Below are 16,939 nucleotides of genomic sequence, written 5' to 3'. Positions count from 1 at the left end.
GTGTTAGAAAGCTAATTTCTACTGTTAGAAAGCTAATTTCTAGTATTAGAAAGCTAATTCCTAGTGTTAGAAAGCTGATTTCTAGTGTTAGAAAGCTAATTTCTAGTCCACGTACTCATGCAGAACTCAGCAATTGATCCACTGTGTGCCTATGGCCGCCTTATTATAGTAGTGAGATTATTACAGAAAGTGTATGAAACCATGGTCCAAATACATACATTCTGTCATTGTGTTCCTAATGGATGGAATTAATTACAGTGAAAATAAATGATTCCCCCCTTTTTGCTGGGGACCACCTGAAACCCCTTTACATTACATTACATTACATTACATTACATTACATCATCTGGCAGACGCTTTTATCCAAAGCGACTTACAATAACACATTTTTGTCAGCAATAGAGCAATCAACTATGCAACACAGTCTATGACAACTACAACATTTGAAGGAATAGTGGCAAAAGTTAAGTTAGTATTTTATTTTTTATTTTTTTAGAGAGAGAGTTAGTTCAAGAAGGGCCCCAGATGGAGCATGAAAAGGTGTGTCTTTAGGGACCTTTAAGGACCCCTGCGGGTCCCCGGACCCCACTCTTGAGAGCCACTGGTCTACACACAGACACAGACACACACAGGCAGACAGACAGACACCATGGTGGCAGGGCTTAAACCATCTTCATCGGCCTTCAAGAACCCGTATCGGTCAAACCCAAATGCCCACGCGCACACGCACAAGCAGCACCAACACAACACGACACAACACGACACAACACGACACGAACACAACACAACACGACACGACACGACACGACACGACACGACACGACACGACACAACACAACACAACACAACACGACACAACACAGCACAGCACAACACAACACAAGCCTACCTGCACAGAGGTGATGGAGGCGGCGTGGCCCTCCAGCACAGCCAGGGGGGCGCAGGTCTGTAAGCACCACACTCGGATGGTCTTGTCACAGGAGCCGGCGGCGATCATGGTGTTCTCGTAGCTCACCGCCATGTCGGAGATCTCGGCCGCGTGGCCGCGCAGCGTGGCCAGCAGACGCCCGTCATCTGTGCTCCAGATCTTCACAAGGCAGTCGTCTGAGCCCTGCCCAAGACAACACGGACAACAACATGCTAATCAGAGTGACACCAGGAAAGAATTATTACTTTACATCTTTCGAGAAGCCTATGAAATACACGAATCCCCGTTTCTGATTCATCTCGTCTTGCGTGTGCAGTGGCGTGTGTCCGCTTCTGAGGCCACGGTTCAAGTGAGACGAATGAAACGCGTCACGTTCAAACAGCTTTTTAAAGTATATCCGTGCTGCATACTTCTGCCTTAGACTGACGGCAAATTGGCAAAGTGGAATAAAACACGCAGCAAAAAGAGAGTCTTCAGGTGCAAAAATAAAGGTGATTAATCTACTATGACGGTGAACGTTGCGAGGCAGACAGCCATCAGCACAATGTCTTTCAGCGTGGCATTTAAAGAAGAGCAGAACCAACGGGGAGAAGAACAGGCAGAGACCCACAATAAGCCCAACTAGACTTTCCTGTCTCTACTGGCACATGCTTTTGTTGTTTTCCTTTTCTCTCTTTCTGTTTTTGTGCAAATCATTCAATCAATCAATCAATCAATGATAAAGAAAATAAACATGAGATTTTGGTAACACTGTTTATTAGTCATTACAAAGCACTTAGTAATGCCTTATACTGCATGAACATCATATCAACTACTAGGGCATTAACTAAGAGTTTTCCCTCAATAACCTTCTAATTACTGCTTGCCTGTTTCCAGGGACACTGATGCTGCCGCTGCAGGAGGTGTGTTTTTCTCTCTCCTTTAGGGGACATTCAAACCAAAAGCGTTTTTGGAGCTGCCAGCGTCTTTCTGCAATTCATTCTCTATGTAAGGACGCGCTAGACGTGCTCCTCTTTTAATGAACGCACCTGGCGTTTAAGCGCTGGTGGCGTCTGTTGTTTTTGTGGAGGAGCGCTGTGGGCGTTTTAAAGCTGAAAAAAGTTGAACATTAGAGGAAAAGCGCCCTGCTCGTTTTTTTCACTCCACCTACCTTTTCTCCTCCCGAGGGATTTTCAACCTCCTCTGCTGCCAGAATTGGCAATAATCTGGCTTTCGTGTTGACAGTGAACAACATCAAACAGACAAAACCAGCTGGCTACCGTCCGTGTGGTCGTTGTGTTCTGATCTGTACTGCACGCGACTACAGGGGAAAACAAACGGAGCACAAAAAAAACGCTCCGTGCGCTGTGTTTTGTGCACAATGGAAGCGCTCTCAACATGATTTTCATAGCGTTCTGACTGAAAAAAACGCTTTTGGTGTGAAGCTGCTAGTTCAGTGAGTTTTGGTCGGAGAGTGATAACACTGATATCATTGGAATCTGTGGATTCTCAGCTTTCATGATTCGCCATCTTGCTGGATTCTTACTGGTGCAACTAAACGGAAAAGATCCAACCATTACCGCAACCACTGTGGCAGTACTTTTGCGGCAATAGGGTATTTCGACACAGGTAAGTAAGGTCGTCATTCATGTACCACAACTTCCTTACTATAAATACGCAGTAATTATGAGGTTATTGAGGGAAAACTCCTACTTAATAGAATATGATCATGCAGAAGGCATTAATAAGTGCTTAATAATGACTAATAAACAGCAAATATTCTACTAATATGCATGCTGATGAGCAACTAATTAATCTTGATTATGTACGTGTACCTTCATATAAAGTGTTTTACAGAGATTTTTTTCACACGGCCATGGCCCATGAGAGAGGCTGTCCTGAATAGGGTTATCAAAAGTATCGATATCATCTAGAAAGTATCAATACAGAAAATTTGAAACGGATACAATACTCATTTGCAACATTACCAGCAGTGCTTTCCTTTAATGAAAAAATCACAGATTTTCCCCTCTCTATCATTGGTAAATGGTAAACGGCCTGCATTTATATAGCGCTTTTATCCAAAGCGCTTACATTCACCCATTCACACGCAGATGACGGCAGACTGCCACGCAGGGTGCTGGCACACCATCGGGAGCAGTTTGGGCCGGGGTTCAGTATCTTGCCCAAGGACACTTCGACATGCAGACTGGAGGAGGCGGGAATCGAACCACCGACCTCTTTTATCCAAATCGATTAGTGGACGACCCGCTCTACCCCCTGAGCTACAGCTGCCCCACATCATTGGTGGGTATCTGTAGCTTGAACAAGCTAAACGTGTTCTGATGGGCTGATGGCTAGAGCAGGGCTAATCTGCTGTCAGTGCAAAGTTTTTAATGAGTTTTATCGGGCCTAGATTATGGAGAAGTGTGCGTCTGTCCGTCCATCTGTCTAACTTTATTTTTATGCCTCTTGATGTGTCATCATCTCCGTGGTATTTAAAATGGTATAATCGAGTATCGATATTTTCCTGGGAAAATATCGAAGTAGAAATTCTAGTATCGTGACATCCCTAGTCTGACTCCTGAGTATCCTCCACTCCAGGTGAAATAAAGCACCTCCACAAACTCTACAGATACAGTGATGTGTATTGGCACTAGAAGAGACTCGCCTCGCAAGATGTGTCCTTTCCACAAACTCTGTTCCCGTGCAAAAGGACAACTTGAGAAGGGATGCTATCTTACTAGCACATAATAGTAAGAGAATTACATGCTTCTCGCTTGTTCACTACATTAACCTTTAATAATATAATAATTGCTAATTTGTATAGTAATTTTCAAAACACAGTTACAAGGCACTTTACAAAGGAGTACATAAAAACAAAAGAGATAAAAAAAATCCACAGTATAATTAAGTAGAAAGCAATGTAAGCATAGAAAGAAACAACCACGGTGCATACAAATGGCGGTCGCAAGATAATACAGTCCATCAAATCAAGTCTATAAAAGCCAGTATTAACTAGTGCTCTAAAGGATGGTATGGATTTAGCCAGCCTAAGCTCCCCAGGCAGGTGGTTCCACAGTCTATAGTCCTGATGGCAAAGTCCTAAGCTCCCCAGGCAGGTGGTTCCACAGTCTATAGTCCCTGATGGCAAAGTCCTAAGCTCCCCAGGCAGGTGGTTCCACAGTCTATAGTCCTGATGGCAAAGTCCTAAGCTCCCCAGGCAGGTGGTTCCACAGTCTATAGTCCTGATGGCAAAGTCCTAAGCTCCCCAGGCAGGTGGTTCCACAGTATATAGTCCTCCTGATGGCAAAGTCCTAAGCTCCCCAGGCAGGTGGTTCCACAGTCTATAGTCCTCCTGATGGCAAAGTCCTAAGCTCCCCAGGCAGGTGGTTCCACAGTCTATAGTCCTGATGGAAAAGTCCTAAGCTCCCCAGGCAGGTGGTTCCACAGTCTATAGTCGTGATGGCAAAGTCCTAAGCTCCCCAGGCAGGTGGTTCCACAGTCTATATATAGTCCTGATGGCAAAGTCCTAAGCTCCCCAGGCAGGTGGTTCCACAGTCTAAATATAGGCCTGATGGCAAAGTCCTAAGCTCCCCAGGCAGGTGGTTCCACAGTCTATATATAGTCCTGATGGCAAAGTCCTAAGCTCCCCAGGCAGGTGGTTCCACAGTCTATATATAGTCCTGGTGGCAAAGTCCTAAGCTCCCCAGGCAGGTGGTTCCACAGTCTATATATAGTCCTGATGGCAAAGTCCTAAGCTCCCCAGGCAGGTGGTTCCACAGTCTAAATATAGTCCTGATGGCAAAGTCCTAAGCTCCCCAGGCAGGTGGTTCCACAGTCTATATATAGTCCTGATGGCAAAGTCCTAAGCTCCCCAGGCAGGTGGTTCCACAGTCTATAGTCCTGATGGCAAAGTCCTAAGCTCCCCAGGCAGGTGGTTCCACAGTCTATATATAGTCCTGATGGCAAAGTCCTAAGCTCCCCAGGCAGGTGGTTCCACAGTCTATATATAGTCCTGATGGAAAAGTCCTAAGCTCCCCAGGCAGGTGGTTCCACAGTCTAAATATAGTCCTGGTGGCAAAGTCCTAAGCTCCCCATGCAGGTGGTTCCACAGTCTATAGCCCTGATGGCAAAAACCCAATCACCTCATTCACCTGTTCCTAGACTTTGAAACAGCCTTTAGGGACCCTGAGGAGCTCAGGCTGTGATCCAGTTTGGATGGGGTTAGAAGGTCTGGGATTCGGCACGGTGCCAGAACCATCTGTGCCTCCAAAGTAATACGAAAGAAAAACTATTCGGGTGATGCTAAAAATCGATGCGAAAAGTCAGAAATATTCCTCGAAGGAAAAAGTTCTCATTTCTCACTGGCTTTAGATTGGTGGGCAGAAGACCTGAAACCATTATTTTTTTCTCATTTGGTTTGATTAAGTTGCCCAAAAAAGAAAAAAAACGCCGCTGAAGCAAAGCATACAGCATTTTATATCTGCCAGGCAATTGATGGGACTGGCTAGACTATCAGTATCACCATGGATTTTTAGAGGGAACGTGAGATGTGAGACACAGCAGCCAGTCACTCCATCACCAGTAAAACAGGAGGGTCTGAGTGGAGCTGCTGTTCTTTACGGAGCGATCAAAAGAGCAGCCATTCCCCTCAGCGAGTCTGACCAGAGCCTTAAAGGACTAATCCCGGGTGCGAGACCAACCAAACCAAACGTAGCTGCGGCTCGAAAAGTTCCGGATTTTGGACGAACAAGACATGACGCGAAATGTCCTTTTCGACTCGACGACAGGAAGCGCGATGAGCCACAGTCGCAGGGAGGGGACAACCAATCCATACGAGCTGGTCTAATTTGTCCTTCCCAATGGGCATGATAATAAACTCCCAGCCATTACTAAAGCCATAATAACACAAATCAATATTTGGCGCTTGCCAATCAATTACTTAAACAAAGCTAATATTTGCCACAGATCGATGATCGCTGTGTGCACTGGCCTGCTGCATGTTTAGGCTAAATCAAAGGATCAATAATAGACAGAGGTAGGGTGAGAGGAGCAGCGTTGACACACAGATACTGCACAGAGAAAAACACAAAGGCGCCAGTCGGGACTCGGCAGGTATTTGTGATGAAGCCGTCGATGTCGCGTTTGTTCTTTTTCTTCCATAACAATTAGCGTTTTAGTCGTTTTTCGGTTTTCATATTTTTAGTCAATCTGACTTGACTACCACACTGCAGCAAAGCTTCTGTAAGAGAAGACTCGAGTAAATTAACAGATCCAAAAATAAGTAAATATATAAATAAAAATGATCTTGTGATGAAAGGAGACAGCGAGAGAGAAAACGGGGGAAGAAGGGGGGGTGTAGGAGAAAGTGAGGAAGACCAAGAATGAATTTTAATTCTGGCACTTAGCCAGCGCCTCAGAGGAAACATTTTATCCAGTTATGATGAGAAATAGCGAGAGGAGGAGAGAGAGAGAGGGAGAGAGAGAGGGAGAGAGAGAGAGAGGAGCGAGGGAGGGAGGGGGAGGGAGAGAGAGAGGGAGAGAGAGAGAGGAGCGAGGGAGGGAGGGGGAGGGAGAGAGAGAGAGAGAGAGAGAGAGAGAGAGAGAGAGGAGCGAGGGAGGGAGGGGCGGCACAGAGGGGGGACAAGGAGAGAGAACGGGCAAAAGAGAGATAACGAGAAGAGAGAGAGAGAAAGACAGAGACAGAGGGAGAGTCAATCTAACCCCCCTCCCTCTCTCACCACTCAGCCAGCCATTTTTAGAGGTTTAAGAGAAGTGGAAGCTGAAAATGGTGTACAGCAGCAGGCGGCGTTTAACTCTGGCATTCAAACATAACGACAGCAACATTAAATTAATATCACCCCAGCGTTGGGTCAGCATTTAACACATCATTCAGCTCCTATAACAGTATAGCTACGAGCAACAGGAACACCACAACAACAAAACATGGCACAAAGACAAGAGAAAATAAGGTCAGCTAAGCTCCCGCACCACACCCAGTCCCCCCCCCACCCCTCCTAGAATTTGAGCTCTGGTCAAAACAAAACAGGTGTGATGCTACAAACTGGACTGAAACCCAAACTTGTGATCCCTGCCGGGAAGGAGTGAATACCAGAACTGCTACTAAAATGCTACAAGAAATTACCGGTGTCTTATCCTGGTAAGCGAAAGGCAGCTGATGACAATCAAACAAACATGAGCATAGGAACGGCTCTAATCAAACAGAGGTGACTCTAATCAAACACTATGACCACAGCAGAGTAAAGAGAAACAGTCTGCACAGGCGCACGGGGCTTCTTCAACACCAGACTGCACACACACACAGGCTGACAAGAGAGACAGAGGCAACACAGTCATGCAACCATATGAACATTTTAATGTCACGATTATCCTGGCCAAAATAATTGTGATTCACGATATTATCCCGATAATAATCAAAATGTGCATAAAACTCTTAGAATGGCTGTAAAACATACTGGAATCACTTTACCTTACATTTAGTTAGGAACCAAACTTTGTCAACATCCGTTTTAGTGAAAACTATCTGTAAAATAAAATGGTGTAAACCCAGCGGCGTTTAGTGATTTATCTTGCATGAGCTGGCCAGGAGAGTGCCAAGTTACATTATAACGTTACCTACAACCAGAGGTAAAACATGAAGCAAATTAGCTATTTAGCTATATAGCTCTAGGTGTACATTAGAGGTGTTGGTGCCTTTCCTATGGCAGGTTCTGCATCTCTCTGTCATTCCTTAGTTTTGAATCCACAGTATTTTCCACAGCAAAAAAAATATTTTATTTTATTTTAATTTATTTATTTATTTATTTTGGGGGGTGGGGGGGGGGGGGGGGTAGTTAGTTAGTTAGTTACTTTATTGACACAATATTAAAATATTGGGGTCCAAACAAAAAAAATCTAAATAATCAATAAATTACAAGATAGAAATACTCCATCATCAATACAACAATTAAATCACAAATACAATATATTACAACATAAACATTAAAATACAGACACCGACATCAGTCAGCCAGAACTTGCTGGTGCTCCAACACTGCTAGGCAAGCCTGTAACATGTTCAACTTTCCTCTATCAGTGTTACTAAATATTGAGCTCAGCTGGGTAGAGTCATGCCCATAACTTGTCCGAATCTCCTGTGTGAGAGGACACACAAGTATGTGTTCCTCATGCTGCACGCCAGTCCTACAGCAGCACATACGTTGTTCAGGTGGTGTACGGCTCCATCTCCCTGGTACAATGGGCAAGCTGAGCCTTCAGCCACAACAATCATAGGCTGATTATGACATGACGGGCCCCTGGGCCTGGTGCATAAAAGGGCCCCCCCTTCATAGTGCTCATACGCAAAACTAAGGCCAGAATAATAAGTAAGAGATACATTGACCTGCATCTCAACATGATTTACAGCACACAGCACAGACACCTGAACACTCAAAGCCAACAGCACAATGACAAGAAATACATTCACCTGCTGTATCTCAATAACACAGGATTTACTCAATTAAAGCCTAAAGTACAATAACCCTCTAATAGAGCTCAACAGACACGTGACTTTTCGTGACGTATGAAGTAAGTTCCCCATTCATTTTCTCCATAGACGTTTCGAAAAGTCACGAAAAGGCTCTGGGTTATGGGGCTCCCTGACCTCTTGGGCCCCTGGGCCCGGTAGGCCCGTTCAGTAACACATCGGCATCCCTGATGATGACTGACTGGAAAGATGCGAGCTGAGCTCCCCCTTGTGACAAATGGCAATTCAAGATAAATCAGGAAAGCAACAACAGGACTGTACGTTAGTGAGCTAGACAGCTTTTTCAAGTCACTTCTGTGAGGATATTCACGATTTCCCCATAATGTAAATTCACCAAGATAACGTTGTTTTTAGTGTTTTTATGGCGATAAAAGATAAAATCGTATATGCTCCTCCCATCCCTAACACAGTCTAACACATCCCTAACACAGTCTAACACATCCCTAACACAGTCTCACTCCAACACTGTTAGTCTGTGAATAATAAGAGCAGAGTCCATCCGGCCCCATGCAGGAATGGCCACATCTACACTTTTCTTAGGGGGAGGGGGGGGGGAGTATGTTGTCTTGACCAGCAGCAGGGAAACGCTCACACACACACACACACACACACACACACACGCACACACACACACACACCACAAGTCACGCCATTCCCCTGCCCATCCATACTTTTAACTCTCAACACATCTGTTTGGACATTCATGCAAAATCTGCGCACAAAAGGCCTGCAACCACACACTATACACACTAGAGATGGACCACGAATTTTGAATTTTCGAATAATCGATTTTTTTTATTGTCAAGATCGACTTTTATTATTGAAAGTCGAAAATCATTAGGGAGGCGTGGCAGGAGGAACTTGATGTTGAAATGATATGGGACAGGAGTCTATCTGTAGTCCAACTCTGCTCAATTAACAGCAGACACCAACTGATCCAATTTAAAGTCACTCATCGTCTTCATTATTCCAAGTCAAGGTTGCACACAAGATCTACCCTTCTGTCTCACCAATATGTGATAGGTGTCAGGTGCTAGAGGGTACACTATCCCATGCTTTTTGGTTTTGTCCTTCACTATCTGGATTCTGGGACAAAATATTTGACTGGTACTCTAAGGCCTATAAAATAACCCTTCAGCCGGAGGCGGAACTCGCCATCTGCGGCTGCTCAGAATCCTCTCTGCTCCTCGACTAAAAGTCCACTTTGGCCCACTAGTGTTTTTGCTAGAAATGCCCATCCCTAATACACACACACGCACGAACGCATGCACGCACACGCACGCACACACACACACACATATGCAAACACACACACACACACCGTACACACACACACACAGACCATACACACTCATACAAGTGAAAGCAGAGGGATGGCAGCACACAGAGCCTTACGGTGAAGATGCGGCGTCCCGTGCGGTCGAAGGTGACGCAGTAGACCGACGAGAGGTGTCCCAGAATCCTCTTGTGCATCTTCATGTGCTGGTAGACGGCGGTGGGCAGCAGCTGGCCCAGACGGTACGAGCCGTTCAGCCGACGCCCGGAGCTCGTCTCCACTGGACGGAGAGACAAGAAGACACACACTGGGTCAGGACTCAGGACACTGTCTCCACTAGACGGAGAGACCACACACACACTGGTAAAGACACTGTATCGTATATCAGGGGTTCCCAACCTTTTTTGTGCCAAGGACCGGTAGATACATGGAAAAAAAAGTAACGGACCGGTTGTCAATTTCAATGGTTTTTAGTTACATATATATTTACTCACCAGGTGGCGACAAAGGGTAAATAACAGCCTTTTGTGTTGTACTGTATGTAGCCTACAGTATTTATGTTTTTGTTTAAACTACAAACATAAATAAACGTCAACGTTCAAACTATGTTTCAACTACCACACAGCGTATAATATTATAGCCTATGTTTATTTTATTTTCTATTTTTTACCGGGTACCCGGTACCAAATGCGTTGCGGCCCGGTACCGGTCCGTGGCCCGGTGGTTGGGGACCACTGTCGTATATAACAGCTGGTACTCGACCGGAGAATAATCACTCATTTCATGCGGGCATAACAGTATTTAACCCTGGCGAAAAAGCCCGCTGTGATGCTGAATCCCAAATAATTTGAATAAATATATCAAATCAATAATAACTGCATTTAATGCCACTGCCAGTAAAGACCTTTATAAGCAACAATACAATACATGTAAACTGTGATTGATGGACTGGGTTCCACTGCAGGGCCAAACAGGCCCCGACACAGCTCAAGCATCCTTCATGTCACTTCGCTGGCCTGTTTCTTTTATTCATGTCACTTATCTTGCCTATGTTTCTTTTGCCGTTTTGCTGTCAACAGAAATATGATCCAGGGCTCAAACAAAGTGTCAAAATGATTACATTGTGCTTTCTGTGTCTAAATGACTGTACATTATGTGAGCTAGAAACTTGAGTTACTCCTCTAGAGGACAAAGTGGGTAGTGTCCCTCTAAACACTCTCTGGAGAAAGTCCGAGCAAAAACAGAGTAGAAAAGGCTATTTACCGATACTGGGGGGGCTCCCGTAGATAATGGGAGGCTCTGGGGGTCGTCCACAGTGAAGCGCAGCCAGCGCTGAGCCCTTCCACACAACATGCTTGCAGCCTGCCAGTAAGAAACACACACACGTGCGTGTGCGCGCACACACACACACACACACACACACACACACACACACACACACACATAAATACATACATACATACACACACACACACACACACACACACACACACACACACACACATAAATACATACACATGTTCTACAGATTCCTGTGCGTTGTGCTGTATCATCGGTATAAGCGCATGAAAAGTCTGTTTGCCTACACAAACACAGAGAGAAGAGATGGAGTGACTGTCTGAGTGTGTGTGTGTGTGTGTGTGTGTGTGTGTGTGTGTGTGCGTGTGTGTGCGTGTGTGTGTGTGTGTGTGTGTGTGTTAGTGTGTGTGTGTGTGTCCACTCACTCTTGTTGGTGCGGAGGAGGCTCTGCCGGCCGGCCCCCAGCAGGCTGGTGAGTCCGGGCACGCTGGCAGGGACCTCCCTCTCCAGCAGAGGACACACTATGGTGCAAACCTGCAGCAGGTGGTCCGCACTGATGTGCCTGTGCAACTTCACCTGAACACACACACACACACACACACACACACAATTGCTTTATTTTGAAAATTGACCAGGTATGATTGAAATTGACCAGCTGTTCCTGTATGACTCCTGCCCGACTCGATCTGCTCTGTGCAGCTTGACACGGCTGATTCCCTCAGGCGCGCCGCAGCGCCTCTCAGAAGTGTCCCAGCCAACTAATAATTATTGTTCAAAAACACAGTGCAGTTTTTTGACAATATAAACACCTCGAATTATCTAAGTGTAGCAGCTGAGCCAACACATTGCTACTCCCAAACCGTCAAAAACTGATTTTGGTTTGACTCTGATGAAGACGCTGTGCGTCGAAACGTTACACTGCAGCTTATTAAAATCACTTTCCAGTGAATCGAGTGCTCTAGGATCCTCCTTTACTTTATCATACTGTCCTGTTCTGAGAGCATCGACCTCCCTCTGTGGAGGGGCTGAAGCGCAGGAGACTCCTTCTACGTCAAAAACGGATGTTTGGTCAGGACCCCCTTGCCATCACTTTATAATGGGGTACCCCTTTCTCGTCATATTTCCCAAACCCCAACAACAACTTGGTTGGGGTTCGGGTTATGGTTTGGGTCCGGGTAAAAACGGTTAGAACGGGGTTAAAAACTAGACACGTCGGGACTCGAATCAGCTGTCTCGTGACGAGAAAGCCAGGCGGCCTCACGTGACTAGCTGTCGGTTCGCCCGCACCGTTGATTTCTGACAAGAGGGGGCGACCTTTCTCGTCGGCAAGTGACAGCAAGGGTTTCTGAACCGAGTGAGAACGGCTTGTTTCAGCAGCGTAACAAGGGGGATGGAACCCCCCTCACCCCCCTACAAATAGCTTACTGCACACACACACACACACACACACACACACACACACACACACACACACACACACAATTAGCTCAGTTCCATTCAGGCGAGCAAGTGAACACAAAACACCAGTCAGGGGTAGCAGGGTTGAATAGTGAGCAGGGAAACTCAAGGCGTCTGTTCAAGCCTCTTATGTTGGCTGGAGTGTCCTTGAGCAAGGCATTGCTCTGAGGCAGCACTGTTTGGTAGCTCACCCTCTGAGGAAGAGGGCCAAACGAAAACAACAAGTCCCCTACCAAGATCAATGAAGCATCACATTACTGCATCAAACGCTGGCAAACCTTTGGCTGAGCCCGATCACTTTGGTCTCCTCTACGAGACACTGTCATGGAAGATTTTTCCTTGGTCCTTTAATTATAAAAACCCGGTGGCTGCTGGAACGATTAATTGAAGGATGTATACATGTGACTGTGACCCGTAGACACAAAGGTTATCCATTTCATTTGACTCTTAAAGCACGCAGGTTACACTCCTATGCAGCAGAGGCAGTATACACAGAAAACAAGGTCAATAATAGCCCAATTCTTGCTGTGTGCTCCAGAATTCCAAGAGCAAAGGTGCCCTTTCAGTAACTACCCTCGTGTGAGTTTAGACTTTTATTTCTCAACAGGAACAATCTGTGTAAGGCCAGTGTGTGTGTGTGTGTGGGGGGGGGGGGGGTATTAAAACGATGGCCTACTTTTCTTTCAAAGTGATTATTCTTTTCATGTCATTCCTGCTTAATTAAATGACATCCATTCCGTTCTGAAAACGAGATATCCACAATGTTTGGAAGAAGTGACACCCGCTCTGACAACACGATTACAACATAATGAAACAAATCACAGCTCTCTTTAAAGACAGTAGACAACAACATCACTTGGCAAAATTAAATATTATATATTTTTTTGAGAGTGACTGAATGACGAACTTCAAGTTATTATTATTTTGCTCATAAATGGATATGTAGTGTTGTACAAATGTACTCTTATATTAGTAGCATCGAAGTAGAATCGAACCCGCACATTGCTGCAACTACATAATCGTATGTCTCTTATGCCACGGACACACCGGGACACCCCTGCAAGGCGAACTCCTGACACGCCTGAGTGAGCACACAGCTAGAGATGTTAAAAATATGCCACATGCAGCACTCTATGTATTTCAGCAATCTTCCACTTAATTCAGATAAGAAATCATCATCTTTCCTTTCAGACGCATCCGATTTAAATATCTGAATGGGGTCAAACGAGCCTGAAATGCAAGCATTATTCAGATCACATGTTATGGACACACACACACACACACACACACACACACACACACGGGCGCAAAACACACACACGCGCACACAAGAGAGCAGCTCTGCTTCCCTAATAGGAAAATACATTTTCTCCTTTCCCTTATCAGAGCATTCACTATTTCTCTCTCTCTCTCTCTCACTCTCTCTCTCACACACACACACACACACACACACACACATGCACGCACACACACATGCACACACACACACTCCCCTCTCTCACAATTAATGACCCCTTAATTGCTTTCAACATCATTGCTGGTTCAGAGACGTGACCATTTTTTATAAGCACTTGCAGCGCCTACCTACATGTCAGCGGGCAAAACACCCACTTGCACAGACCCCTCTCATGCAGAACCAGGAGAAACACACATGCGTGCGTGCCTGCGTGCGTGCACACACACACACACACACACACACACACATCAACAGTGTAACAGTAACATGTAGCCTAGGCTACTAACAATTTGGTGCATGTTGCTTTTGTAATCTAATGGATAACAGCATATCACTCCCCTATCACTACAGCAAGCACATGGTCCTATCCATGACGGAGTCGCATATCTTCTGCATAATTATCTCCTCACATTTCATGCACTGCTCATAAATCCATAATAAATATCACTATAGTTGAAAACGTCACCATATTCAAGCTATAATTCGATTAATTAATTAAAATTGCGATGTTGAAATTCACACATTAATTAAGGTTAAAAAATAATTAATTAATCGATTAATTAGATAATTAAATGTATTAATGTTGGTTCCATAATGGTTAAGGTTTCTCAGAACTATATGCTATACGTGTGCAGTATTCGTGTTTATTATCGAAATGAAAATGGTCATTTACCTAATTAATCCGTCACAATTAATAAACCATAATTAAAAACGTTAATTATGATCTTCCTATTATAAATCGCGGTATGATTGAAGTCAGCGTTGCCATATCAAAGGTCCCTTGCGTGCCCAACCCCCTTCTATAAACAGACTGCGCACAACTGCTGACAAACAAACCGTGATCCACCGTTCACGGCTTCTAAACAAGCCCGCTTTCCTTTGTCTAATAATTAAAAACACGTCGCATATTTTTTTCCCTTTATTTTTTAAACAGAATTAGCCATAATAGACAGACAGGAGGCAGGCTCAAAGGCTGGGGCTGGAGGAGGAGGAGGGACGGAGAGCGCAGTGAGCCAAGCAGGAAGAGAGATAAAACAGGCAGGCAGAAAGACTGTCAATAAATTCTTAAACGTATAGATTTACACCAAGCTGAATCTACTGAACATGCTATCTTTATGTTCAGTGTCCAGGTACTCATCTCTGTCTGCGGATGGTAGGGGGGAAAAAATCCCCCGCAAACTGCTCTTGAAAAATTAAGTAGGGCATAGGTCAATATTTTCTTAATATTAAATCATAAAATAAAATAAAATCAAACCCGCAAAAAATATGAACGCACACGATCTCAGACGATTGGCAAGAAATAAATGTTTACCCGCTGATTAATTCTCTCCACGCCCCCATGCGTAAACGACGCTCTCGTATGAGCGATGTTTGTTTACATGACAGCACGCAAATTAATAGAGCGATTATAAGATATCGGTTCAACATTACCTCGCATCTTCACCCAAAAAGTCATCTCCCCTCTTCTGCTCCTCTCGTACTACCACACTCCACACACACACAGCTCTCCGAATGAGCACTACACACCCCATCAGGCACAAGCCTCTGCTAAAATGAAGCTGTATCTCCAGCTTTACTGGATATACTGTTTATATCCCCCTAAAAAGTCGTGTTTTAACTCTTGCCCCCAGTGTGTTTTCACCCCGTGCACACAAATTATTCTTGCAGGACAAGAGCGCCTCCCTGGCTCTCCCTGGCTTGTGGCGCAGGGAGTCCCTCCTCCGGCTCCTGGCGCTCCTACACCACAACACTCATGACGTACCAACATTTCACACACATTTTCCCAACAACTATTACAACCTTTTGGACATGTATGGCACCAAACTCGCACCCCACGGGGCACTGGAGACTGGGATTCGACCCCTCGGTGGCCCCAAATGGCCCCAATCTGCTCTCAGCTCGCCCTGCAAAGCCCTATACATTTTTTTCCCTCACCTGATTTAAAAATTGCGGGAAATTCAATTTTTATTTTGCTCTCTAAAAACTTTTTCCTCAGTTATAGAGCTCCCTTACCAAATTTTTGTACGTCCCGGGGTGTTCCTGCCCGGTCCAGTCCAGCCTTTTGGGCAGCAGCTGGGGTGGAAAAATAGTGTCGACCGTGATCAGTCGGCTCATAAACGTACAGAGTGATGTTTTAAAACATTAAATGACATATCAGAGTAAAAGCAACATCACAAAGTACAGTGCAGAGAGAAGCATCTCTCTCGTACTGCTGACTTGCTTACCTCCTTCTCCTCCACCTCCCTTATCAGGGTCTGAAAATAGGATAAAAAATACAAAATTATACCCCAGGACAATTTCGGACATATTACAAATTATCCTAAAATACAAAAACACCAACCTCGGCTGCGTTTTGACACGGTCCAGCTTCTAGAAATCGGGCTATTAGGAAGTACAGTTCTGGTATGGTGGACGGGGGAGAAGAGGACGGGAGCTGCGTTAGAAGAGGGCACCGACGAAATTGGGGGGGATATTACAACAACCATGACATATTCTCCGATCTCCTTTACTCACCAGAAGTCAATTGCGCGATGTGTGTACTGTCTGAAGCCATTTTGGTGTTGTTTGGCAGGGCAGCGCCAGAGCCTGTGTGGTGGGTCTAGGTGGCTGCCCTGTAGCTGTCACTGTTTATCCACCAGGAAGAGGTTCCTCCATTCAGCTCCGCTCACAAAACAAGTCCCGGCTGCGTCTAGTGCTCCTCCGCGCAACGACAACTAGTGCGCGCTTTGCGTTTCGCCCCCCAAAACACCGTCTTGCCCCCACAAAGAACAAACCGTCGAGGTATTTCGGGGTATAATACCCCGAGACGTGAATTTTAGTTGCGCTCTGCTGGTTGTCGAGTGATGTTTTGCTAATCCCCCTCCCCCTCAAAGGAGAAGAAGCGCAAGCCCTCTGCGCAAGAATACCAAGTGGTGTGTTTTACGCACGCCACCACTGAGAGGAAGAGGGGAGGTAGAAATGGCAGCCTGCAAGGGGAGAGGAAACATTGCTGCA

At 45.3% G+C, this 16,939-nt stretch overlaps 1 protein-coding gene across 2 annotated transcripts in view; it reads right to left on the bottom strand.

The window, feature by feature from the left end:
• phip (PHIP subunit of CUL4-Ring ligase complex) overlaps positions 1–16,565 on the bottom strand; it is a 62,621-nt gene extending 46,056 nt beyond the window's left edge. For both annotated transcript variants that reach the window (XM_083642486.1, XM_083642487.1), the window contains exons 1-8: positions 16,460–16,565; positions 16,287–16,345; positions 16,171–16,200; positions 15,959–16,018; positions 11,457–11,607; positions 10,996–11,094; positions 9,852–10,012; positions 890–1,111 (exon numbers count right to left, since the gene is read on the bottom strand). In XM_083642486.1, the coding sequence (XP_083498612.1) occupies positions 890–1,111; positions 9,852–10,012; positions 10,996–11,094; positions 11,457–11,607; positions 15,959–16,018; positions 16,171–16,200; positions 16,287–16,345; positions 16,460–16,499 (822 nt within the window). In that variant the 5' untranslated portion in view covers positions 16,500–16,565. The remainder of the gene's footprint in view (positions 1–889; positions 1,112–9,851; positions 10,013–10,995; positions 11,095–11,456; positions 11,608–15,958; positions 16,019–16,170; positions 16,201–16,286; positions 16,346–16,459) is intronic.
• Between the last annotated feature and the right edge of the window lie 374 nt (positions 16,566–16,939).

This window comes from Poromitra crassiceps, assembly GCF_964638095.1.
Source record: "Poromitra crassiceps genome assembly, chromosome: 9".
NCBI classification, from domain to species: Eukaryota; Metazoa; Chordata; class Actinopteri; order Beryciformes; family Melamphaidae; genus Poromitra; species Poromitra crassiceps.
Note: the sequence above shows the minus strand (reverse complement) of the source record. Positions and strands in the feature narration are given on the sequence as shown.